The following is a 23311-nucleotide window of genomic DNA, read 5'->3' on the forward strand; positions in this document are numbered from 1 at the left end:
TATTACAAAAGCAGTTAGGTATAGTCTAATAAGCTTTTTGTTAAGCCCATTTTTTTTGTATCACGTTTTTTCAAAGCTGTCAATTAAGATGTGGAGATTTTCTTATCTGTTTTGATGATAAAATACGATGTAATCTTGTATGTATACTGAATTGAATTGACATCGTCTGCGTTTAGACATGCGTATCTTAGATCAATAGAATTAGGAACGGTATGTCTTACTTTGACAGTAAAGAAGTCTATAAATATAGAATGCAATAATGTGAGGGATATTTTCTCATTGAAAGTTATTATCTTTGCTGAAGGGCGTGTTTACGTAAATTTCGAAGATTGTTTCAAAGAGATAAGTCACACATCAGTAATAATTGATAAATCATACTTAGACCAACTACATTTTCCACTCGATAAGTGATCATAGCGTTGCGACTGCGCTAAGCGCCAATTCATTCTTTCGCTGCAGTCGATCGCTAGCAGGTGGGTCGTGCGCGCGTGCGTCCGCCATCTTTAACAGCTGATTCGCGATTCATGCCACGATCGTACACAATCCCTGAAACAAAAAAATCAATCAAGCTCGGCTTGAATGACATATCGCTTTTTAACAGTGCTGTGATTAAAGACTAAAGACTAATGAAGATGACAGTTAATCGAATAAGAGTCGTGGTCCTGGGCAGTGCACGCACCGGCAAATCGGGTGAGTACCACAGAGTAAATTGATGAGAACAGCTGCCTAATTTCGATTGCATCGCCGAGATTTCCTGATGACATTCCTTTTTGTTGATACATAAATTTGATCTGACGGCTAATAAAGCTTTAATGACGCGTGACTGGATCTCGCCTTAAGCTATTTTTTGTTTGACCCTGGCCAGGATGCCGAAATCAATTACCTCTAATGGCTTGAAAAAAGTTCCTCGATTTATTTTGGGTTCACAACATGTGTTTTTTTTACTACACTGTAATTATTGCTCGTTCGGACTGGTAATTAAATTCTTTGATCTCATCGGTGGTAAAGGTAACAATATTGATCTGCTGATATCTTTTTAAGTATACCGCTATGCTTTAAGCTTTATACATTTGATCAGTCTTACTGAGTATTTTATTTTGTTCAATACGTCGTCTTAAACTTTAAGTAGGTAATTTAGTAATAAGCATTTTGTCATTATTAATGTATTGCTAGCTCTAGGCCGTATTGTTTGGTAGTCCATGCAAGTGGCCGATGTCCAGCAGTGGATGTCTATAGGCTGTTAATGAGATGATGATGATTACTAGAAGAGTATCGGAACCGGCTTCTTACTCAACCTGCTGTTAATTTCAGGATTCAATGATTCTTCAATTTCATTTATTAATAATAGTAGGTAAGTAGGTTCAGTTTTAGTCTTTAGTCTTTTCTTTCGTCTATTTTTGTTTACAATAATTTTGTATAATATATTTAGGTACTTTATAGTATTGTAATCTGTGGTTTCAGAAGCTGGTGTCATGGTTATAAATATGTATTTAAATTATTATCAAGATATGGTTTTGCACTATGATGTTGTTTGTAAGCTCTCAATAAAATAAAATAGGTTTGCCACTATGTTTAACATAACATAACAAAACAATAATTGAAAATCTTTGTTTTCTTAACTCTTTGAAATGCACTTATGCTAGGTACATACTGGTTCCTTATCAGCCAGCCGTAGGCGTCGCGGCGCAGACATTGATAACACAGGCACTGTGTAATGTGTCAATAGGGCTGGTGGCCGATTCCATGGAATTGTGCTGCAAACAAGATAGTGTTTGGTAAAACAAAGTGCAAAGTAAACAGAATGACATTATGCATTCCTATTTAGACAATGCATTCACGAGTCTCCCACTGTTATGTGAAAGATGGTCTTTTGTTTTTATGGTTGTCTTGTTTACTGGTTTGTTTACCTACTAAAATATAACAAAGTTTCAATTTGATACCGATTATAAAATTTTGTTTAATTTGTCATAAATCGCGTCAAATCATCATTGCAGTTCTTGATGTTGATGTTTTACAGTGAAACTTAATACATGTAAATAATACAAAATAATGCATGCCTGTCTTTGGTTAGTCTAGACCTTATTGAGTGTCGTAGCTTGTCTTGGAGGGGCCCTGTATCAATCTTAGTTGGGGTCGCCCAATAGTTGAGCGGCAAATCCCCAATAATCTTTTTAGTTTTTAATTCAACTCTAAAACCACAATATAAAATTGGTGCCAAAATGTTTGTTGTCACATACTACTTTTTTTATCGAGTGTAGGAACATTGAAATAAACAAAGAAAATAGCTAAATTTATAATTTTCAAATTTTGTAGAATTTTTAGGCTTAACCCGAGAAAAAAAAGAATGCTCTTTTGTAATTTCTGAAGTGAAACTCTATACGCAGTATTTTATGTTTTTTTTTCGGGAAGTACCAGATACGGGTTACGGGGTCAAGCTATTGTTCCAAGCTACATTTTCCAAGCTTTAGGGAAGAGCATTGAATAAAAAGTAAAATCAGGATTATCTAACTTGTTTTATTATTTTTTTTTTAAAGAATATTTAGCATACCTTTAAGGAAATATGACCAATATTCCCATTTCTTTCCAACTACTCGGGAAAGTCTGTACTAGGAGTGGGTACGGCAATAGGCCAACGGGGCGGATATCGAACCACCACCCCTCGTGATGAGTCCGACCGCTCTTACCGTTGAGTTACTGAGGCTCTGATTATATTGGTCGTAAGCTTGTCATTGACCCGATTATTATTTCTTGACTTTGACTTTATAATTCGATATGATAATAGATTAGAATAATTTTGTTGTAACTTCCTAATCATCGTCATCAACCAATATTCGGCTCACTGCTGAGCTCGAGTCTCTTCTCAGAATGAGAGGGGTTAGGCCAATAGTCTACCACGCTGCTCCAATGCGGATTGACAGACTTCACACACGCAGAGAATTAAGATAATTCTCTGGTATGTAGGTTTTCTTGCGATGTTTTCCTTCACCGATTGAGACACGTGATATTTAATTTCTTAAAATGCACACACACACAAATACACAAATCCACACCCTTCCGGAATCGGAGGCAGAGGTCATATCCACTGGGCCATCACGGCTCTTCTTTATAAACTTCCTAATAAACTGAACATATTATCTGAATAACTATTTAGTAAAACCTGGAAATCCAAATAAAAATAGCCAAAATACACAATTTTGTAACATCGGAGATTGAGAAATAAGAAAAAAAAATATAAAAAGCGAACCACTAGCGACTAACCGGAACGGTAAGTCCAAAGAATATATTACTGGACAAGTCCCTTATTTTAAAACGAATTGGCACCTTTCACGTGTAATCGCCAAAGTGTCACAAGGGTAGGTTAGATACATTAGTCAGGGTCATAAAATAGAAAGGAATGCGGGCCTAGTAGTAGTCATACTAATTCCATCACTAAAATACTTTACTCTTGTACGGACAACGGATTGAGGGGGCGATATGTTTATTTTAATGTGTATACAGACATAGCTCGTTGACGCATCTCACTCAGATTTACTCGTAGCTGTGGATCATATAAGTAAATATATCAAAGTAATATTAATCAAATATACCAACTCCAACAACGATTTTTAAAAACCATTGTACCTAAAAAAATAAAACAAGAATATAGAAATGATTATCATGTCTTTTTCAATTACTGTAAATTAATGCCAATAGACGTTAAAACCAAAATATACCGTAATAACAGAGCAGTATCTTCAAATAAAACATAAACTGAAGGAAGTTACATACAATAAACAACTAAGAAGTTCAAAAAAATCTAAATTGTATGTACCGAACTTCATAAATGGGTATGGTAAGAGAAGGCTGGAATATATTGTTCCAACTATCTTTAACGGTTTTCCGGATGCGGTAAAGAATCTTCTAAAAGATACTAATATACTCACGAACGTACATAAGCGGAAACTAAAGAATTATTTTTTGGGACAACCTGTGTAGCGTCGCAGCAGCGGTTCACTCACACTTTAACGATATTTATTTAATAATTATTCTTGGTATTTATCCTCTTCTGTTTGTTAATTACTTTTGTTCTTAAATATTGTATTTTGTAATAATAACCAGTGCACATTAAAACCAACTGTGGTTTGTGTTGCACTATGGTTAGGCTTAATTGAAATGTGTTTTTTGTTGAATAATAAATAAAATAAATAAATAAATAAAATAAATTGAACAAACAATGTTTGATGTGAACAAACTAAACGTTTTGTAATTAAAAGTAGTTCAGTAGACTAATATTTACATATGAAAAGTGAGCGCTTTAAAAATAATATGACATCGAAATACATCAACAGTTAATAGAGCGTGTAAACCTGTTGAATTTATGTTAAAATAATTTGTCGGTTATGGAAATCGGTACTAGTTACGAATACGCAGAATAGGTAATATCAACTTCCAAACTTTCTATGTTAGGTTCTTCAAATGTTTAATCCACCAACAAATTATGTTGGTCAACTTAATCAGCAGGCTAGTTCACTAACTTTAAGGTAGCTAGTTGACATATAAGAAATTCTTTGTAACAAATGTCACCCGGTGTCTAATGGTGGATATCATACAGTAGGTAGATTATATTTCTCAATGTTTCTCAATTGATTTGATGTTTATTTTAATAGGTTTAAAATAAAGACCAAAATAGTGAATAGGCCAGCTGGTCGTGTTTTGAGTACACCACTGCTAGCACACATTTATATGTATGTATGACTAGCTGATGCCGCGCGGTTTCACCCGCGTGGTTCCTATTCCCGTAGGAATATGGGGATAATATAATAGCCTATAGCCTTCCTCGATAAATGGGCTATCTAACACTGAAAGAATTTTTCGAATCGGATCAGTAGTTCCTGAGATTAACGCGTTCATTCAAACAAACTCTTCAACTTTGTAATATAAGCATAGATTTGAAAATGCATGGACAAATTCACTCTACTTTTTTACAAGTACTAATTTTAATAATTATGCACACAATTACTTATTGTAATTACATAAGTAATTGTGAAAAACTATTAATTTTTTATGTCAAAATTATAATAAAAATAATATTGATTCGTTGACAATTCGTTGCTTAGCTACTAAACTACAATCTTTGTAACACAATAAACCTGTTAATACAATGCACTCTTATTCGTAAATTGAAATGCGGCGGCAACTCGTTTTCATCATAAAATTTGATTGTCAATTATTATGATTTAATCACAGTCTTAACATAAATTACTATCGTCTAAAATTTATTAGTAAAATAGTTATAGCTCCTGTATATTGATTAATATGATGTTACGTGTGTAGTTTACTGTAAAGAAGTTAATAAAGTTGAAGTAACAAAGGATGAATGATGTTAATGTGAACAAGTTTCCATATTTATAAAGTTAACCATTTAAACCGCTGTTGCAATTATATTTTACAGTTAGGAAGAGAAAGCAGGCATGAAAAAATGAATTTACGACGGATTAACAGGAGACATATGATAGAGAGATATGATAGAGTATAAATATAGTGCCATGTCATGTATTACTGACCTTATTTAGTAGTACGTAATCGTAAAAAGTACAAACAAACATGGGTGACCATAAACCTTCCAAAAATGGATTTTAAGAGCATTATCAGATATTACAACGATAACCTGAATGAAGTATCAATAACGTAAAATTTAGGTCAATTTTTTTGCCATCGCGCTGATATCATATTTGCAATAAAAAGATAATAAGATTGATTAGTCATATAATAAGTGTGAATTCTAAAATAACTCCAACTCACTATTCCTAATTTCAACTTTATACTTTTTAATGGGATGAAATCAGAATAAACTTCAATGAGCTATTTTGAAATTTGAAGAATTATTACTCTCAAAGGTCTGTCTGAAAACCCATCTTATTTCAAAACTATTTTGGTAAAACTCTTTATAATTATTATTATTAATTACTTTTTATCATATGAAAAGTATATTATTAAATGCAGTAATAATTATAAAAGCTCTAAACGAATGACTATCAGTTCAAACATCAACAAATGGCCTAACATAATTATTAAATAATAATCCGTGAAAAGTGTCTATTCGGTAATAAATAATGTTGTCTATGCAATAGAAAGTATAAACAATAACTTGGCGAAAGCTGTCGAGTGAAATTGATTTATCGTGGTAGCATTCGGATGTCGTTTTGGAAACACTCAATGTATTAACATAACAATTAAGATATATTGAGAAAGATGATTTGACTAATGTCGCCAACGATTAAGTAACAGTTGCGGTCGGTGTTGTTTATAAAGAAATATCATTTTTATGTCATAATTTTTAAAGCTTTGTGATGTTTTATGGTAATAAAATATGGTTAGAGTTTATTTAAATTTAAATGAACTCAAAATTTTAAATCAATATGTTTTTATAATAATGGCTAAGACTAATAACAAAATAGTTTTAAAAGTTTAAAAACGAATATTTAATCATCATCTCCTTTCCCTTATGTTAATCTTCTCTATTTGTCTCTGTTACTCGTCAACTCATCACTCCCTTTACACTGGCGCCTCTCCACATACGCATTTCGTTACCATGCATTCTTCTACTATGCGTCCCTTTTACCACTCAACATTCTGATCCATACGGTACCAGAGTCTTACAACAGTTTTGTACATTTTACTCTTGACTTTAAGAAGGATTCGAGGAACGCAACTAAGGCCTGTCGCCATTTCATCCATCCAGCATTCAGTCTATTTGTCACGTCTCCGTCGTTCTGAGGAACCGAAAATCGGAGCAAACTGGTCGGTTTACACCATTTAAGGCAATTTTGGAGGATTGAGATGTGCCATCAAAGTCCAAGAATAAATAAAAAGATGAAAAATGAATATATCATAAACAATATACATAATATACAATATGATGTGAAAAAAAAAACAAATGTTTTATTAATAATATCGAGAAATTTGTTGATAACAATAAAAGTTTAATGCGACAACAGATTGCTTATGCTTATCCCTATAATTTAAACTAAACTCGCCTTTCAATAAACGGATTTAGTAGTCCGTTTACTGCAATTATATAACAATCAATCAACATCGCTGTCTTCATTCTGTGATTACATTATCTTTGAATATACTTTTTTTTCAACCCACTCTTTGCCTGGAGCTACAAGTTTTAAGCTGGTAAACGTTTAATATTATAATGATGAGTAGATCATGTATCAAGTTAATGGTTTTAATTAAGATTGATTAGCTGATCACTATTAAAGTATTCTTACATCATCTTATTATTGTAAACTTAATTTTTACTTACTTATTAAATTTAATGTTGTATTTAATATTAGGAGTAGTAAAATTGCAGTAAGATAATACATTTTTAAATCGTTATAAAAATCTTGTTTGACAATATTGACGCTACAAAAATTCGAGACACCCATCAGCTAAATCTGGCTAAATGTCACGAGATCAAAAACTTTAACACATAACGGTTCAAATTACAAGCGTATCGTTAAATTGTGAGCTAATGTTATTGTATTGTTGGGCAGCCGTTCCATATCGCGCATATCAGATCAAGATTTAAATAGATATCAAATCAGGCCGTGTATTATACACGACATAAAACTCGCAGAATGCGTTTCGGAATTGTAGATCGAGACCGTCTAAATGCCAGTTGCAGTTATATTTATATGCGGCAGCCGCATGCCACTGGCCACTGACTGATGGAGTGAGTCACCCGGTCAAACGTCTGCTGGGACACCCGTCTCTACACCACTACTCGGCTACTCGCGATACACGCGACTAATCTCAAAACGTATTTCGTGTGCTGCGTCATTACGCATTTTTATAATATTAGCATGGTAGATATATTTCTTACTCTTTTCTTCTTGTTATTTAAATCTATCGTTTTAAATATCTTATGAATCATTCACCTATTATGTATAATTGTTGTCTAACAATTAGGAAGCTATTATTCAGTAGACGAGTTGATTAGTGAAGTGCCCGTATTCGCAAAAGCTCAATGACTTGTTGCATGTTAAAAGTTTTGAATGTCTATAAATTTGACATGCCTCTGACGTGTAATAATAGCACTCAGTTTTATGGATTTCCAGGTCATGCAGTCAAACATCATTGTTTAGAAACATATCACTGTCAATACTTACAGGCAGAGAAATTTAAATTAGTAGGTCGCTTATGTGTCGATTTAGGAGAAAGCGGAATCGGATCCTTTTTTATTTTACCGCAGGTTAATACTAAAGAGGCGTGTTAAATGTACGGTGTAGATAAGATCATTTTATCATTATTAAGACTAGAAACAACAATGTCCTATTGTGAAGTAATTATTTCTAACATATTGGTTTTTATATTTACACGGCTACAGCTCTTCATAATTTTTGGTTCGCGATCCTCTTGTATGAGTAGCTAATATTTGTATGTAATATTTTTGATGTGATTTTTTTCTTCTCGTGATCTTTCTATATCATTATGTTTGAAAGTGAATCAAGGTGGTTTGTTCATACAGGTACTTTATAACTATTCATCATAATAATATTATGTTAATCGGTTGAAAGTAGACATCTTATACTTAATTGGGCTACACTGTCTGGTTTCCAATTAATACGTCTTGTGGACAGGTTGGGATCAAGTCTCGATCACCTTAGTCGATGCTCTTAATTAACGTTCGCCTTCAGCTACCGTATTCAGTAAGCATGATCGCTTAAATTCGCCTTGTCTCCTGATATACCGTTATAGACCGCGTTACAGTTACCTTTCTGGTGTGTTCTGCGAGTTAATACGAATTACGATTATTTTCACATCTTTCCTCACTTCTGGCAATATACTGGGTATGCTATTTCACTGCAATATATCTGTCGTAAAACGTTGTGATAGAATTTGATACGAGCTGTTACAAAATTATTTTTAACGGTTTCCTATTTCGTATTGTTTATTCTTCATCTTATACTCAATACTTTAGCCAACGATAATATTGAAAACAGACGTTACATAATGAGTTTTTAATTTCTTGACTAAGTTTAGGTATAATTATGATATCAGGCAGTATTGACAGTATATCCAATTTCTTATATTATTATTTATAATATACATTTAACCAATTACGCTGTTTCATTTTCAATGAGTAATTTAAAATAATATAAATCCATCCAATTAAAAATAAATAAATAGTTTCACACGTTTTTACAATGTTAATTACAGTAAACAGACTGTTATCTGTAGTGAAAGTGCTTGTTAAAAAATTGCTTTGCTTCCAAGTTGAAGTTCAGTTTTCAGGTTTTTGATAAAAAAACAGGTGCTTATTAAAGTAAATATTACTTTGGTGAAATTATTATAAACGGCTACTGCTTTTTTTATCTTATGCAACTTATTATTACGTCAAATATCTATCGTATTTTATATCATTAATATAATATTTCTATAATAACAAAAGCTCTGTTATAAAGATGGTATGACATTTTTATAGTTCTGTCAGAGACACGGTTCCACGCCAAGTGCTTATTAGTGTTGGCAAGGCGCAGTAAAATGCAAAGTCTTATGAGACATGAAGATAATAATATTATCATCAAGACCATTTTCTGCTAGTTATTTGCGTCGACAAAGATTCATAACGCAAAAAATAACCGTTAAACGAAATAATTGATGTATTTGTTTTTTCCGGAGCATTTACAAACACAACTCACTTGCGGAAACTAAATAAAATCATCTAGCAATTTCTATATTAGAATGATCATCCATATACTCTTGTAGTATCCTATCAAATTTGGCTGGGTAGTGTAGAGCAACAGGAACAATGAAAGGGAGTCTTGACATGACAAAAAGGAAGTCCAAAAATCTAGAAAGCCAAAAGTCTTGGTAATTTAAAAATAATTTAATGTATTAAAGGTGGATGAACATTTTATAGTCTAAAGTTATCGCTAAAGGAAGTAGTAGTTAAGACAAGAAATGATTTCGTTATTTTCTGTTGATGTACGAAACTCTGAAATAATAATATCTATGTCTGTTTAATGTAAGAAAACAAATAATCTACATTATTTATTTATTAAACAAATATTATTTGTAGTAAACGTGGCTTAATTACATTAAGCGATAGTAAAATTAAGCAAAACAATCACAGATAATTACCGACGTGCTTTAATGAAAACAGAGTGTAGAATTTATTTTCTTTATCATCTATTGCAGCAATTGAGTCGATAATAAAACAAAATGTGGCTGTTGAATGCATATTCTTATCATTGTACCTAACTGAGTTTTCATTAACTACGAAGGTAGAATCTATACGTATAGTAAAATAATAGAAAGCGACTATCTGTACAATGTAGATTGTCAGTACTTTACAGGGTATTTTGGATATCTGGGAATCAAAGTGTTCAATATTTTAAAAATTCAAGTAGATTTTTTTTTTTGTAAAATTTGTAGTCAAATTACTTAATTATAATCAATTTATCTTGCTATTTTCCTGGAAATTCGACGACAAAAAATCACCACAAAAACTACATATCACTGGGAAACCGGAACATCCCCAGAAAATGTTGAGTCTAATGTTCAATTGACTTTACAATTGATATTAAATATGAATTGGACAAATTTTGTAAAGTAATTATTTCAATAGAATAATTAAATAATTACTTAAAAATTTAAACATATCTTTATAAGTAATTTGCAATTTTAGAATTCAAAAAGTTAAAAGTTTGAGAGACGAGAACACCCATCTTTCGAAACCATTCGAAATATTAACAACAACGTAAAGATTCATAAGTAAAATTTTCATAAGTAGGTAAAATATTCACTGATATAAAATAACATCACTTATACATATACATATTTAATATTCGCTTTAAGTGATTCGTTACTATAATTCATCTCTAATATTTTTGGAAAGCAGTAGATATGGAATAACATTGTCGGGTTTAGCTTTAGTATCCGATTAGGCAATTCAAGCATTCGTGTTAATGACTAGCCCTTTGTCAGCTTTCCCTCTAATTGAAACTCGTAGTTATAAATTTATTCAAGAATACAACTTTTGTAACACCTTTACCGATTACTTGCTAATTGCTTTCGCTGACGCAAACTTGCATTTCATTTGCTGTTTTGTTAAATAAAATCATTTGAATATTTCAATTACAGAGCAATGGACTATCAGTGACCGTTTTAAACTAATATGTTGTATTCTATATTTTATTTTGGTCCTTTAAGTTTTTAATTTTATATTTTTTCTATTTGTTTCAGCCGTGGTGGTTCGTTATCTTACTAAACGATATATTGGGGAATACAGTTCTACAGGAGGTTAGTATTCATATATTTTTTCATAAAAATAATGCTCCTGGTTATGTTATTATGTTTAGTTATTTCTTTTCTATTATATTTTCTATCTATTACTGAATATTTGTAGGAAATTATTGTATGTGGCTTTACAGACACATTTTTTGTCTGATTAACTATCAATCCATGCTAGTGTTAATTTGCCCAAAGAATAAGAATAAGCTTTCCCATACAGAAGGCAATAGCGCCAGAATCATATGAATCTTCCTTATGATGAGCGTTATTTGCGTGAATTTCTTGTTAACAGATTTTCTCTCGTATCTCTCTATGTAGTTGTTATGTATAAACAAACATTAAGTATGATAAATCTTATCGAGTTTAAACCAAATTTCACACAAAAGAAACTGACAATGTAGGAGAAAAATATTTGTTCTCATAATGTCTAAAATAGAGACAATGAAATCTGGCGGGTCGAGATTTATGCTATTTAGTTTAGTGATAATATTGATAACATTGATTCTGTAAAGTATCGTACACACTGATGCGTTCCGTATCATCAATACGTCGTTTGAATCTGAAATGAGTACTTTAACCCGGTGCAACCTTGAACGCACCAGTGTACGCGACGCTTTACTTGATAACAGACTGCTGAACGAGGCTGTTGATCTACATGCAGGTCATATTTTTTGTTTGGGATTATCGCCCTGCAAAGAGTAAAACTATATTAGAAGTGGGTACGACAATAGTCCAACGAGTGGGGATCGACCCACGACCTCTGAAGGTTAAGTCTGACTCTATTACCGTGGAGCAACCAAAGTTAAATAATTAATTAGTTCTCTACGATAAAGTTTTCTTCGTCTGTCTTCATTACTGAAGATCGCGTCCGCATTCCAGACTCTTCTCAGTCTAGTTATCTATATTATATGGAGAAATATCTCTTCATTTTCATCTTCTTTAACTCAATTTTTTCATATTTTTTTTATCACTGTGGAATTTTGATCGTCTTGAAAGTTATGGGTATCAATACAAATTACTTTGATATACCTGAGCCCTTAACGTCTGCCAAGTTTTAGATGCCAATAGTTTATTTGCGAAATTGGCAAGTGGAGTAGTGTGCAGCCAAGGCTGGATGGGACCGGCGCGGCGCCACTAAAACGGCCGTTGACACTTAAAAGATTGCGTATGATTTTAAAATTCCCCGCTTAATACAAATAAAGTGAAGTAAAGAGGTATGTCTGCGCTAGTCAGACATACCTCTTACCTAGGCTGAATGTTTGTCATCCTATGATCCATACCATAGGTAAGTAGGTAGTCAAATATAGAGTTTAACCGTGGTGGTTTTGATAAGTTGCCCAGACCCACAACTGTCCAAGTATAAAACGTAATTTTTGTATATTTTCTACAGGATGTCATGATGAATCATGTCTCTAGTTGCCAGACTCTCAGCTTCTTAACCCTTTACTAGAGAGCGTTAAAGTTTGAACTTTAACGGTGCATTTTGAAGGGTTGCCGCGAAGCTGAATGACTGGCGACTAGGGAAATGATTTCACAAATTATGTCGAGGACAATGTAACAAAGAAAATACTTTATACTGGGACTTGAAACTTGCTAATTTCCAAAGCCTCAATAGCTCAGCGGTAAAGAGGCCGGACTCATCAATCGAGTGGTGGTTCGATCCCCACCCGGGCTTATTGTTTTCGATGTCGACTAGTAAGAGGGAAACGGGAATATTGGTCATATTAAAAGTTATGGCAAATATTTCTTTATACAAAAAGGAACAAAAAAAATCAAAGCCTGCTTTGATTTTTTTTTCCAAACCTTTATACAAAAATAAAATATATAAAATTAATATATATATTGGCTACCGTACTTATCTATGGAAGGACCAAGTCTAACAAACGTTCTGCTTTCCTAAAATGCGGCTAGTCTGGATATCGCAAGCTCTTCTTTCAATATGATGTTATTACACAATCCCTTTCTTTTCGCAATCTAGCCCGTGATTTACGCAATACCAGTGCGTCTTTCCCAACATTTTCGTGTTTATTGATTTTCAAGGACGACTGCGAATTTACTAATTTTCCCGACGAAAAATTTAGCTAACATTTATCATCCACAACGTAGTTTAAAACATCGTTTATTTGATTTGCGTGGCTGATCTTTTGTGTAAATTTAATTAAAAAAAAAAAACTTAACCCGTTTTTTGTTCCAGATTTTCTCTATCAACACCGCGTGTCGTTTGAAGGTGTTACGTCGGAAATTGAAGTTTTGGATACTTGTGGATGTGCCGTAAGTGACTGATTGATTTTTTTTTGTAATGAACTTAACAGCTTTTCCAAACTAATTGTGTAAATTTAAAACGAGCATAGTTATTCCTATAGTATGGTAGTATATTTTTACTAAATATAAAGACAAGGGATTGGCGTTGGTTGTGGTACAATGGGGCGCGAGACGATAAAGAATTAGCAGGGTTATTGTATGTAACACGGTGTACCATTCAAGTAATGAGTCACTACACCGTGTTTCATCGTATTTTCATTTTCGAGATCTTCTAACTTAGTTATTTCAACGAAATTGTGTAAATAACGATTTTTCGTTAACTACTTGCTACTGTACTATTATGTAAATACGATTTTTTGTTAAAATAACTTTACTTCTTGCTACTATAGGTACTAATGCTACTTTACGTAAAATTATGATAAATATGTTATTTTGTTGAAAACTTTTGCAAGATGATTGCAAAAAACGAAAATACGATGATAAACTCATGTATTTATTTATTATTTCTAAAATGCTATCTAATTTTTTTGTATACCTAATGCATAGTTTGTATATGCTGATGCTCCTTTAGTCCACTACACCAAAAACTAATCCGTCTTCCGAAATTAGAACACTTACACTTTGTTGTTACTTTATTGGTATCTACTACCAATTTTATACTTTACATACTTGTTTCCCTTTGTGCAGAAACGAGGTTGTTTAGCGGAACATCTGCGGTGGGGCGACGCGTTTGCGGTGGTGTACTCGGTGTGCGACCGGAGATCGTTTTTGGCTGCGGCAGAGCTGTTAGCGCTGTTGGAGAGAACTAGGCTGCCTGGCTGCGCGGCCGTCACTTTGCTGGGGAACAAAAGGGATTTGGAGCACGCTAGGTGAGACACTTATAGATTGATAACATTAATTTAAACTATCGTAAGTGTTATTCATATTAATTGATTATGAAACACGTGATATATGGTCGGAGTATGTCCGACTATGTTAGGGGAAGGATGAAAATCCACACCCCTTTCGGTTTCTACACGACATCGTACCGGAACGCTTTCCATCTTAGATTGCATCATCACTTACCATTAGGTGAGATTGTAGTCAAGGGTCTTGTAAAGAATAATAAAAAAGAACTTGAGTTTCTCTGAAATAATGTTATATCACCTACTAGCGGACGTTCGCGACTTCGTCCTCCCTTATACCTCCATCATGTCCTGTCGCAAAATCCATTCTTAGCGGATATCTACTAACTTTAAACTACATTCCTGCCAAATTTCGTCTTTGTAATCAAGTGATTTTCGAGATTTCGTGATGACCTTTACCATTTATATATTAATCATCATTAGGTGCCTTCTTCCAGCTGAAGTTTGGCGGTCATTTGTAGAAAACTCTTCCGGTCTTTTGCAATATTTTTAAGCTGTGTGTAAGTTAACTTGGTCCACTTTTTTAAATCATCTATTCACTTTCTTCGCTGTCTTTCTGGAACACATTTTCCGGGTATTATACCTTCTAGGATCAACCTAGCAAACTCATAGAAACTCATATATTAAGATTAGAATATTTAGCAATTTTTCATCATTATTTAATATGCAATCATTGCCATCGATTCAATAGTCTGGAGTCCAGAAAATATCCAACGCATTAACAGCACTATCTTAAAACATTTAAAAAAATGCTTATAGTTACTTAATAGATTGTACAAGAGAACAATGAACATTATACCTAATGTGTGTCGTTATTGTATAGGGTATTTGAACGGCGATACACAATTGTATTCTAGGAATTACCTCAGCTCAGGTGCCACGGTTTTATAAACCACAACACTTGACCTAATAATACTGTAAGGACGTATAGTTTACAAGGTGCAGATATTATACCGGATACCCTATACGTTATATCAGATTACGTGATATTATAGATTATTATTCAACATTGTTACTACTGTTACGAGTTAGATGCAGTTTTTGAACATATTAACGATTTTAGAAAGCCAAAACTAGCGTTTCAAACAATTTTACTTAAGACTTTTCACCTAGCGTACAATTTTATTCATACTAAATATGATATTTTATCTCGAAATGTCTGTAAGAAGGCCTCAAGCTACTGGTAATACACATAAATGTAAATATTATGACATTACACCGCGGCAGGAATATTACTGTTATGGGACATTATGTAGTTATGCCACTTTTACTTTGAGTTGCATGTTATAGAGCGCCACAGTGGCGACATGAGCCTTTACTGCTTTTAGCTTCTACGATAAGATCGCCAGTGCGATAACGACTTATTTGAAATTTCATAGCAGAATCAATTGTTCACTAGAATTATTGATTGATCATGTTGGTTATGCCTTAATGTACAACAGAGAGGTTTGTTTATATATAAATTATTTTTTTTTTTAAATATTCGCCATATTTTTTTTAAATAATATAACTGATACCGACCGAGTGGATAAGGAAATAGTTCAAAGCGCAGGCATCGAGCTCATGTCTTCTCGGAAACGAATCACGAATTTTGACGGCCTCCGTGGCGCAGTGGTATGCGCGGTGAATTTACAAGACGGAGGTCCTGGGTTCGATCCCCGGCTGGGCCGATTAAGATTTTCTTAATTGGTCCAGGTCTGGCTGGTGGGAGGCTTCGGCCGTGGCTAGTTACCACCCTACCGACATAGACGTACCGCCAAGCGATATAGCGTTCCGCTACGATGTCGTGTAGAAACCGAAAGGAGTGTAGATTTTCATCCTCCTCCTAACAAGTTAGCCTGCTTCCATCGTAGATTGCATCATCACTTACCATCAGGTGAGATTGTAGTCAAGGGCTAACTTGTAAAGAATAAAAAAAAAAGGTTCTGAGTTTGATTCGCTGGATTGAGGACAATTTAGTTTTACAGTTTCTGAATTGGCTTATATCTAGTCTGGTGATAGACTTCGGTCTTGGATAGCTACCACCCTACCGGCAGTTAAGTGCTGTGGTACGATGTCGTAGTTTTCCACCTTGAATCAGTTTTTTCAATAGATTTTAAAGATCTAATTTTTTAACGCTTTTTACGATTTTAAAAATCTTTTAAATCTTAATTACAGCAGCTACAGCGTCGAAAAAACTAAATAAAAAAAATGTCCTGCAATAAAATTCACAACTATTCAAATATACGAGTATTTATTTATCTCTTACAGCTATGTCTTTTTCGAAGAATCCAATGTAGGTATATATAATATAATACCTTAACAAGTTTTTCACACTTATCCATTTTTAGCAGTGGCGTTTGCTACGTTCGGTCTTTTTGGTTTTCAATATGTACTAAGGTATGTCAAATTCAAATTCAAGTTCACAATTCATATTCATTCAAGCAGTTTTGAAACGTCAAGGTATGTTATGATTTAATGGTGGTAATTAAAGCCGTAAACTAAAAATCAAAGTTAAGGCGGATTTTCATTTGTCTGACGTGTCGTGTTGTGACGCATCAGAACAGAATAGTTTCATACATTTTGTATGTGACGTATCAGAAGCCATCACGACATGTCACAACACAAGTGTAAACGTTACCATACAAAATGTATGATACCGATTCTGTTCTGACGCGTCACAACACGACACGTCAGACAAATATAAATCCGGCTTTACAAGGGTTCCAAACGCCTTTATGATACATGAAATGGATAATCTTAAAAGTGTGTATAGTGTCGTGGTATTCTTATTAAAAAAAATGTTGGTTAATGATAGGATTGCAAATGGTACTTCCATACACATTTCTGAGATAGTATTGTGTACATTATTCCAAAATTTACTTACATACCGCTCTCAATACGAACATAAGTAATATTTTTGACGCAATGTGACCTAGTAAGTATTGATATTTCTTTCTTGTCATTGCATAGATATAAATAGAATTCTTTTGCAAACAGTATTTCAATAATAATTAAGATTTAAATAATACTTATCTTAAGTAATTCTTTACCAATTGGTAAATATGTTGCTATTTCTTTTATTTGTAGTCGATTTGTTTATGATAGATATTGTAACAGCAACTTCACATTACCGTATATTTAGTGGCATCGGCATTTGGAATCGAAGTTCAATGAAGTAACTGTAGCTAGGCAAATTCATTCGTAACACTCCCTATGGTCCGCGCGGGCCGGGAGGCGTGTAGCGATGAATGAAAAACCCACGATTGATGCACCTAACTAACGCATGATTTCACACCAGCGCAGTCTTTCCCTCCGTCGCCCGCATATCATGGGAGTGTCATCAACGAACTTGACAAGCAAGAGTATAGATTCATAGACTTTTGGTGGGGAGGCTTCGACCGTGGTGGTATATAAGTTTACACCTGGCTGAGAACTTTTACTCAACATTTTTTAGAATAAATAAATGCATAGTATTTCACAGCTCGACCCAAGACTTCAACCCAGAACCTCGTATTCTCTCTCTCTATCTCTGTTAACCATTAGACCAACAAGGCATTGACAGTGATAATAATGACAATTATCCTGAAAAGTGACGAGAGGTCTAACCTTTTATAAAACCATCTTATTTAAGGGCGTAAATAATGTTACCTCTGTAAGTGGTACGAATTGAGTGAAGTAAAAAATGATCGATAACGTCTGAAATCGCTAGACGAAACAATCCTGCGATAAGCCTAATGACCCTTAGAAATTGCTACGGATTTAAGAGCTTGTGGTATGTACGTAAGTTTGTTCCGAGTCTACCGTATGGATGAATATGTTTGTCGCAGTGGGGTCATCTCCTCCCGAGAGTGTCGGGTGGGGGTACATGCCTCGAGGCTTGGTCTTATCCGGTGCTTTCATCCAGCCCCTTTCGAGGCTAAGGCATCTTGGCCTGGCCTTGAGTTGTCAGAGCCCCTCCGCGGACTGCGATTCCTCGCTATTCAGCGCTGGGGCTGTGCCTTATCCGGTAGTTGTCCAGAGCTGGTAGCGACTCGGTAGCTACACTGCGCCGAGACGGTGTATTGTTCAGTATGTCGCCTCGCGCGAACATCTTATCGATGTCCCGCAGCGGGGCGATGTCTTGTCCGATGCTTGCATCATCCCGATGATCACTCCGACGTTGCCAAAGGTGCCTGCACCTTCAGATATAGCCATTTGTAGAAGCTCACGAGATAGAAGACTAATATGATAATGTTTATATTGTCCTCAGGGTGGTGAAGACTGAGGAAGGTCAAGAGATGTCGCTGCGGTTCGGGTGCCAGTTCTACGAGGTGTCTGCGGCGGAGTCTTGCGCAGGCGCCGCGCTCTCCTTCCACTCTTTGTTGAGAGAAGCTCGCGCGCTTGCCATGTTATTACCGACGCCACGCCGCAAGCTCGCCGCTTACTCTGTCTCAAAGGTAAGTCATTGGAACAGTTTTTTTTGTTTGCGATTCGTAATAGAAAAATTGGAATCATGATTTGCAAGGGCCCACTTTTAACCTACTACGTATATCTGTATTAATTAACTCTATAAAACCAGGGTGACTAGTCTATTTTAAGGCTTTTTCTCACATAGAGAGCGAAAGAAGCCTAAAAATATAACTATTATAAAGAAAATGGTAACAAGCGGAAAATGGGAATTTCAGATCATAAAACCATGAAATCATTTTGAAGATTTGTCATTTTATCCGTCCTACAATCGCGGCTACGGTCAAAATTACGTCATCGCGTTAGCAAGCAAAGTGCCACTAATATTTTATTTAAATTGTCGATTTAGATACATATTAATATTTTAATCTATCTGTGATATTGATATCGTGAAGTAATCGTTTTTTTATTGCGAGTTATCACTTTAGCATCTGCCGTATTGAGTAACTGCAAGAATTCTTAAAACTACTTGAGTTACTTTGCATATATTTTAACCCTTAATTCGCACCATCCCTTTCTTATCTAAATACCTATTTCTATATTCGGTCTATTATATTGCCATACCAGTGAAACTCCTGGTTTGGCTATAAAAAAAGACCAAATCCAAAACTCGAAAAAGTAAACAAATCTATACTAATATTATAAAGCTGAAAAGTTTGTTACTACTACTGGTCCGATTTGAAAAATTCTTCCAGTTTTAGATATCTCATTTATCGAGGAAGGCTATAAGCTATATGTTATCCCCGTACTCCTACGGGAACGGGAACCACACGACGTCAGCACTAGCTGACTATTTTTTTAGATACTAACCTAAATAAATAGAAAGTTCATAGTATAAGTAGTTATGAATTAATAATTAAGACTAAAGTTTAATATAATTTTTGCGATTTGTCAAGATCCGTTAGACATAAATGGCACAGTAGCAGGACATGAGACTAGAAATCGCTTTGAAAGTCTATAAAGCATTTGCTATATATCGGTGGTTGGGCCGACGATCGTATTTATAAATATTTATTTTCAATCATTCGATAGGCTATTTATAAATGCACTTTTTAACCTAAACTTGAATAGTAAGGAATGTGCGTAATACCATTACGATGTAAAAAATTGTTATCAAACGGTCGTAAAAGCAATCTTTGATTTGTTTATCGCTTTGTAAGATTTACGTTGGTATTACGAAGTTTTCCATTCGCATTGGTTTGTTTTCTTGATTTTTCGCTTGTGTACCTACTATCGTTAATTCTTTGTCATGTTAAGAAAGTCATAAGCGACATACGCAGCAAGTGTCGCTTACGCATTTGTGTGAGACTAGCGGACGCACGCGTAGTCGTACGCGTGATAACTAGTTCTTTACGAATCCCGCTGGAACCCGATTTTGATTGGATTTTCGGGATAAAAATCAACGCATATGTTGCTTAATAACTTTTTCTGTCTAGTTAAGTCCCAGTCAAATCAGTTCAGTTGTTCCATAAATCAGCACGGACAAACAGACTGACAAAATTTTAAAAAAAGATCGTTTGTGTTTTTAGTGTCCCGTATCATTGGTAGTAAGCTGGTTCGGCTACGGACAATGAGGTCCAGGGTTCGAATCCCGGGCCAGGCCAACAAATAAAATAAACAGTATTGGAAAAATTTTTAATTGCTGCCTGATGTTGGGAAGTTGGCGGTGTTAGTAATCCCGTGCCTCGGGGAGCACGTAAAGTCGACCCTGCGCCTGATCGCTCACCAGTCGTGTCGGCTTGCCGTCCTATCGGACTATCAGACTATGAGAGTTAGGGAATAGAGAGTGCACCTGTGCTTGCGCACTCACTTATGCACTATCCTCCTTTTTATATGGTTAGTCTCAACATCTTTGGGATTGGCCGAAGCAGTCGAAAACTTCGGTCGGGAGCATATTATTACTATAATAATATATAATAATTATTATAGTACTTGATAAAACAACTATTTTGAAATCACAGACATGCACTTGAACTTTGAATGTATTGAAAATGCCCGACATGTGTTTACCTTACACCTAGTTAAAATAAAATTACTACACTCCTATCATGACGATAAGCACGAAATACTGATGTTTCATGAAAGCAAACACATGACTGATAGTTTGTTTAATTTTAAGCAAGTAGTTTTATTTAAATCTATTTTACTGTAAAACGATTTTTCTCTCTGCAGGTAATCGGTACTATTCTCGGACTCAGCAATAAGAGTGTGCGGAAGAAACGACCCTCCCTCAGCATATGATCTGTTGAGTCGATATGATTTTTGGTCTTGTTCACTCCGCAACGGAGTTTGTCTCTGCTCAAGGCAGAAAGTTTTCTGGTCGACAGACGGTCAAGCCTGGCTTGAAGATGGAATGGAAAGAAATGGAATGCTTATCCAGAATGCAGATGGCTTTAATGGTTAATATATTTTGTACTTGTATTGAGAGTTTTAAAAGGTATTTTTATCGCCCCGTATTTTGTACATGTCTTATGAAATTTATTGTTATATAAATAAAATAATATACTTACCAAATTTGTAATGAAATTTTTATATTAAAAAATAAAAAAATATAAATCGAAAGATATTGAAACCTTGTTAAATAGTTATGTCTATTTTTTTCATTTTATATCTGTATCTAATAATGTACCTAAGAAAAAAATTCTAATAAAGAGCTTTACCGACGTAATTTTTACGATTTCGTAAATATTTCAAATCTCACCAAGCGTGATTGTTAAATAAATTTAATCTGAAATTGATAATGTGAAAGTATGTGTTAAGTAGTGTACATAACTATGTTAAGGGGTTTATCAACTTTTAATTGGCTGATTACAAATCTAGAGTAGGTAACTGTCAATTAATGAAATAGTATTAATTAATTATTTTTTATTAAATCTGCTTCCATTGTGGAATGTGTAATTTTGCAATATAATGAAGAATCTATCGTAAGTATAGAAAAACTTGTGGAATACAATAAACAAATATGATACAGGGTATCTCTACAAAGACGTTTCTAACCTTGTCTGATCGTGGCTTATATCAGAGACTTGGTACGTGGTATAAGTCTATAAAAAGATTATTAATAGCTATTCAAACAATAAAAAGTTATACAAAGTTTTGAAAGAGTATCAAACCTATTATAAAACTTTGTTTTTTATATTATAGATTAGTCGTTATTAGGCGTTGATACAAACACTCAATGCTCATTGTTATAAAAATGTGTATAAATTAGGTAAAAGTTACGGATATAAATAACTACAGAACCCTAAATTACGTTTGGTTAAATGCGCATTTTGCTGTATTTACAAATGTTATAAGATCCGAAAGCCTTAATGTGATAGTTAATCATTGACTTTTTTAATATACCTACGATTGAATAATTTTAGATACTTGTAGGCTCCATGATAAAACCATTAATATCAATTACTCCAATTTATTAACTGTAAAAACTGAAATAATAGGTACCTACGGTAAATATTATAGAACCTTAGAAATATTATTAGAACACGAGTGCTAGCCCAAGCTCAATTCTTAGACAATTTTTTTAGGTTACTGGAAACCGAATGAAGATTTTTGTACGAATTTTTAATGTAAAAAGCACCTACGATAATAATATATTATTCCTTAAGTTTGACCCACCTTTTGCTTTTAATTAATTAATTAAAAATGTTTGTATAAACATACCTAATTTCCTATTAGTGATAAGACTACCGCTATTTTAAATATTAATTACCTGTGGACCAGGAAGTTTAACGTTGTATTTTTGTCATTACCTTTTAATTAAATGTTTTTTGTAAAATGTCAATTATATTTATATGAACTAAATACAATTACAAAAATACAATTATTATTGAATTTAATTAAATGTTTTATTTAAACCCCCAGTTAGAATCTCACAGAAGTTGGATCATATAATATGATTTTACTTATCACTATTGAGAGCCTATGATATATGATGAGACATGGGTAGGTAGGTACCGAATATTATGAAGACTTGAAGTACAACTTGCTCCTACCTACCATAGGTAACTAAGTACCTGCGGTAACCAATTCTGGAGTTTGGATTGTGGCTGTGGAAGACACCAGGTTTCAAGGGTTTAATTTGAAAACATTTCAATTTAGAAAAGTCCTGAGTTGTATCTCATAGGAAGTGGTACTGTTGCAATATCTCTTAATCCTTTTAATAGGAATTTCAATGAAAATTTAAGTTAAATGCTTTCATTACTCGATTGGTCATTATGAAATGACCTACCTAATAGAGATTATCGTTGGCTCAAATAATCATAAATATTTTTATTTTGAATTATAAAAAAAATACGTTTAGATGGTCGTTTGGCATAAAATTGATTTATAAAATCTACATAACCGCGAGCCACGGGAAAGAGCTAGTAAGTAAAAAACATGGTAATATGACACTCAATACGATTGGCATGATTATTATGCAGTTATATAAGAACAATAAAACACTGGGA

At 33.9% G+C, this 23311-nt stretch overlaps 1 protein-coding gene across 1 annotated transcript; it reads left to right on the plus strand.

Annotated features, from left to right (window-relative positions):
• Positions 1 to 443: 443 nt before the first annotated feature.
• On the plus strand, positions 444 to 22704 carry LOC112054135 (ras-related and estrogen-regulated growth inhibitor-like protein). The gene is made up of 6 exons (XM_024093798.2): positions 444 to 690; positions 11218 to 11274; positions 13460 to 13536; positions 14215 to 14396; positions 18664 to 18850; positions 21033 to 22704. The coding sequence occupies exons 1-6, from the start codon at positions 627 to 629 to the stop codon at positions 21099 to 21101; spliced, it is 636 nt and encodes a 211-aa protein (XP_023949566.1). The 5' UTR covers positions 444 to 626; the 3' UTR covers positions 21102 to 22704.
• The last annotated feature ends 607 nt before the right edge of the window (positions 22705 to 23311 follow it).

Source organism: Bicyclus anynana, chromosome 12 (assembly GCF_947172395.1).
Source record: "Bicyclus anynana chromosome 12, ilBicAnyn1.1, whole genome shotgun sequence".
Taxonomy (NCBI): Eukaryota; Metazoa; Arthropoda; class Insecta; order Lepidoptera; family Nymphalidae; genus Bicyclus; species Bicyclus anynana.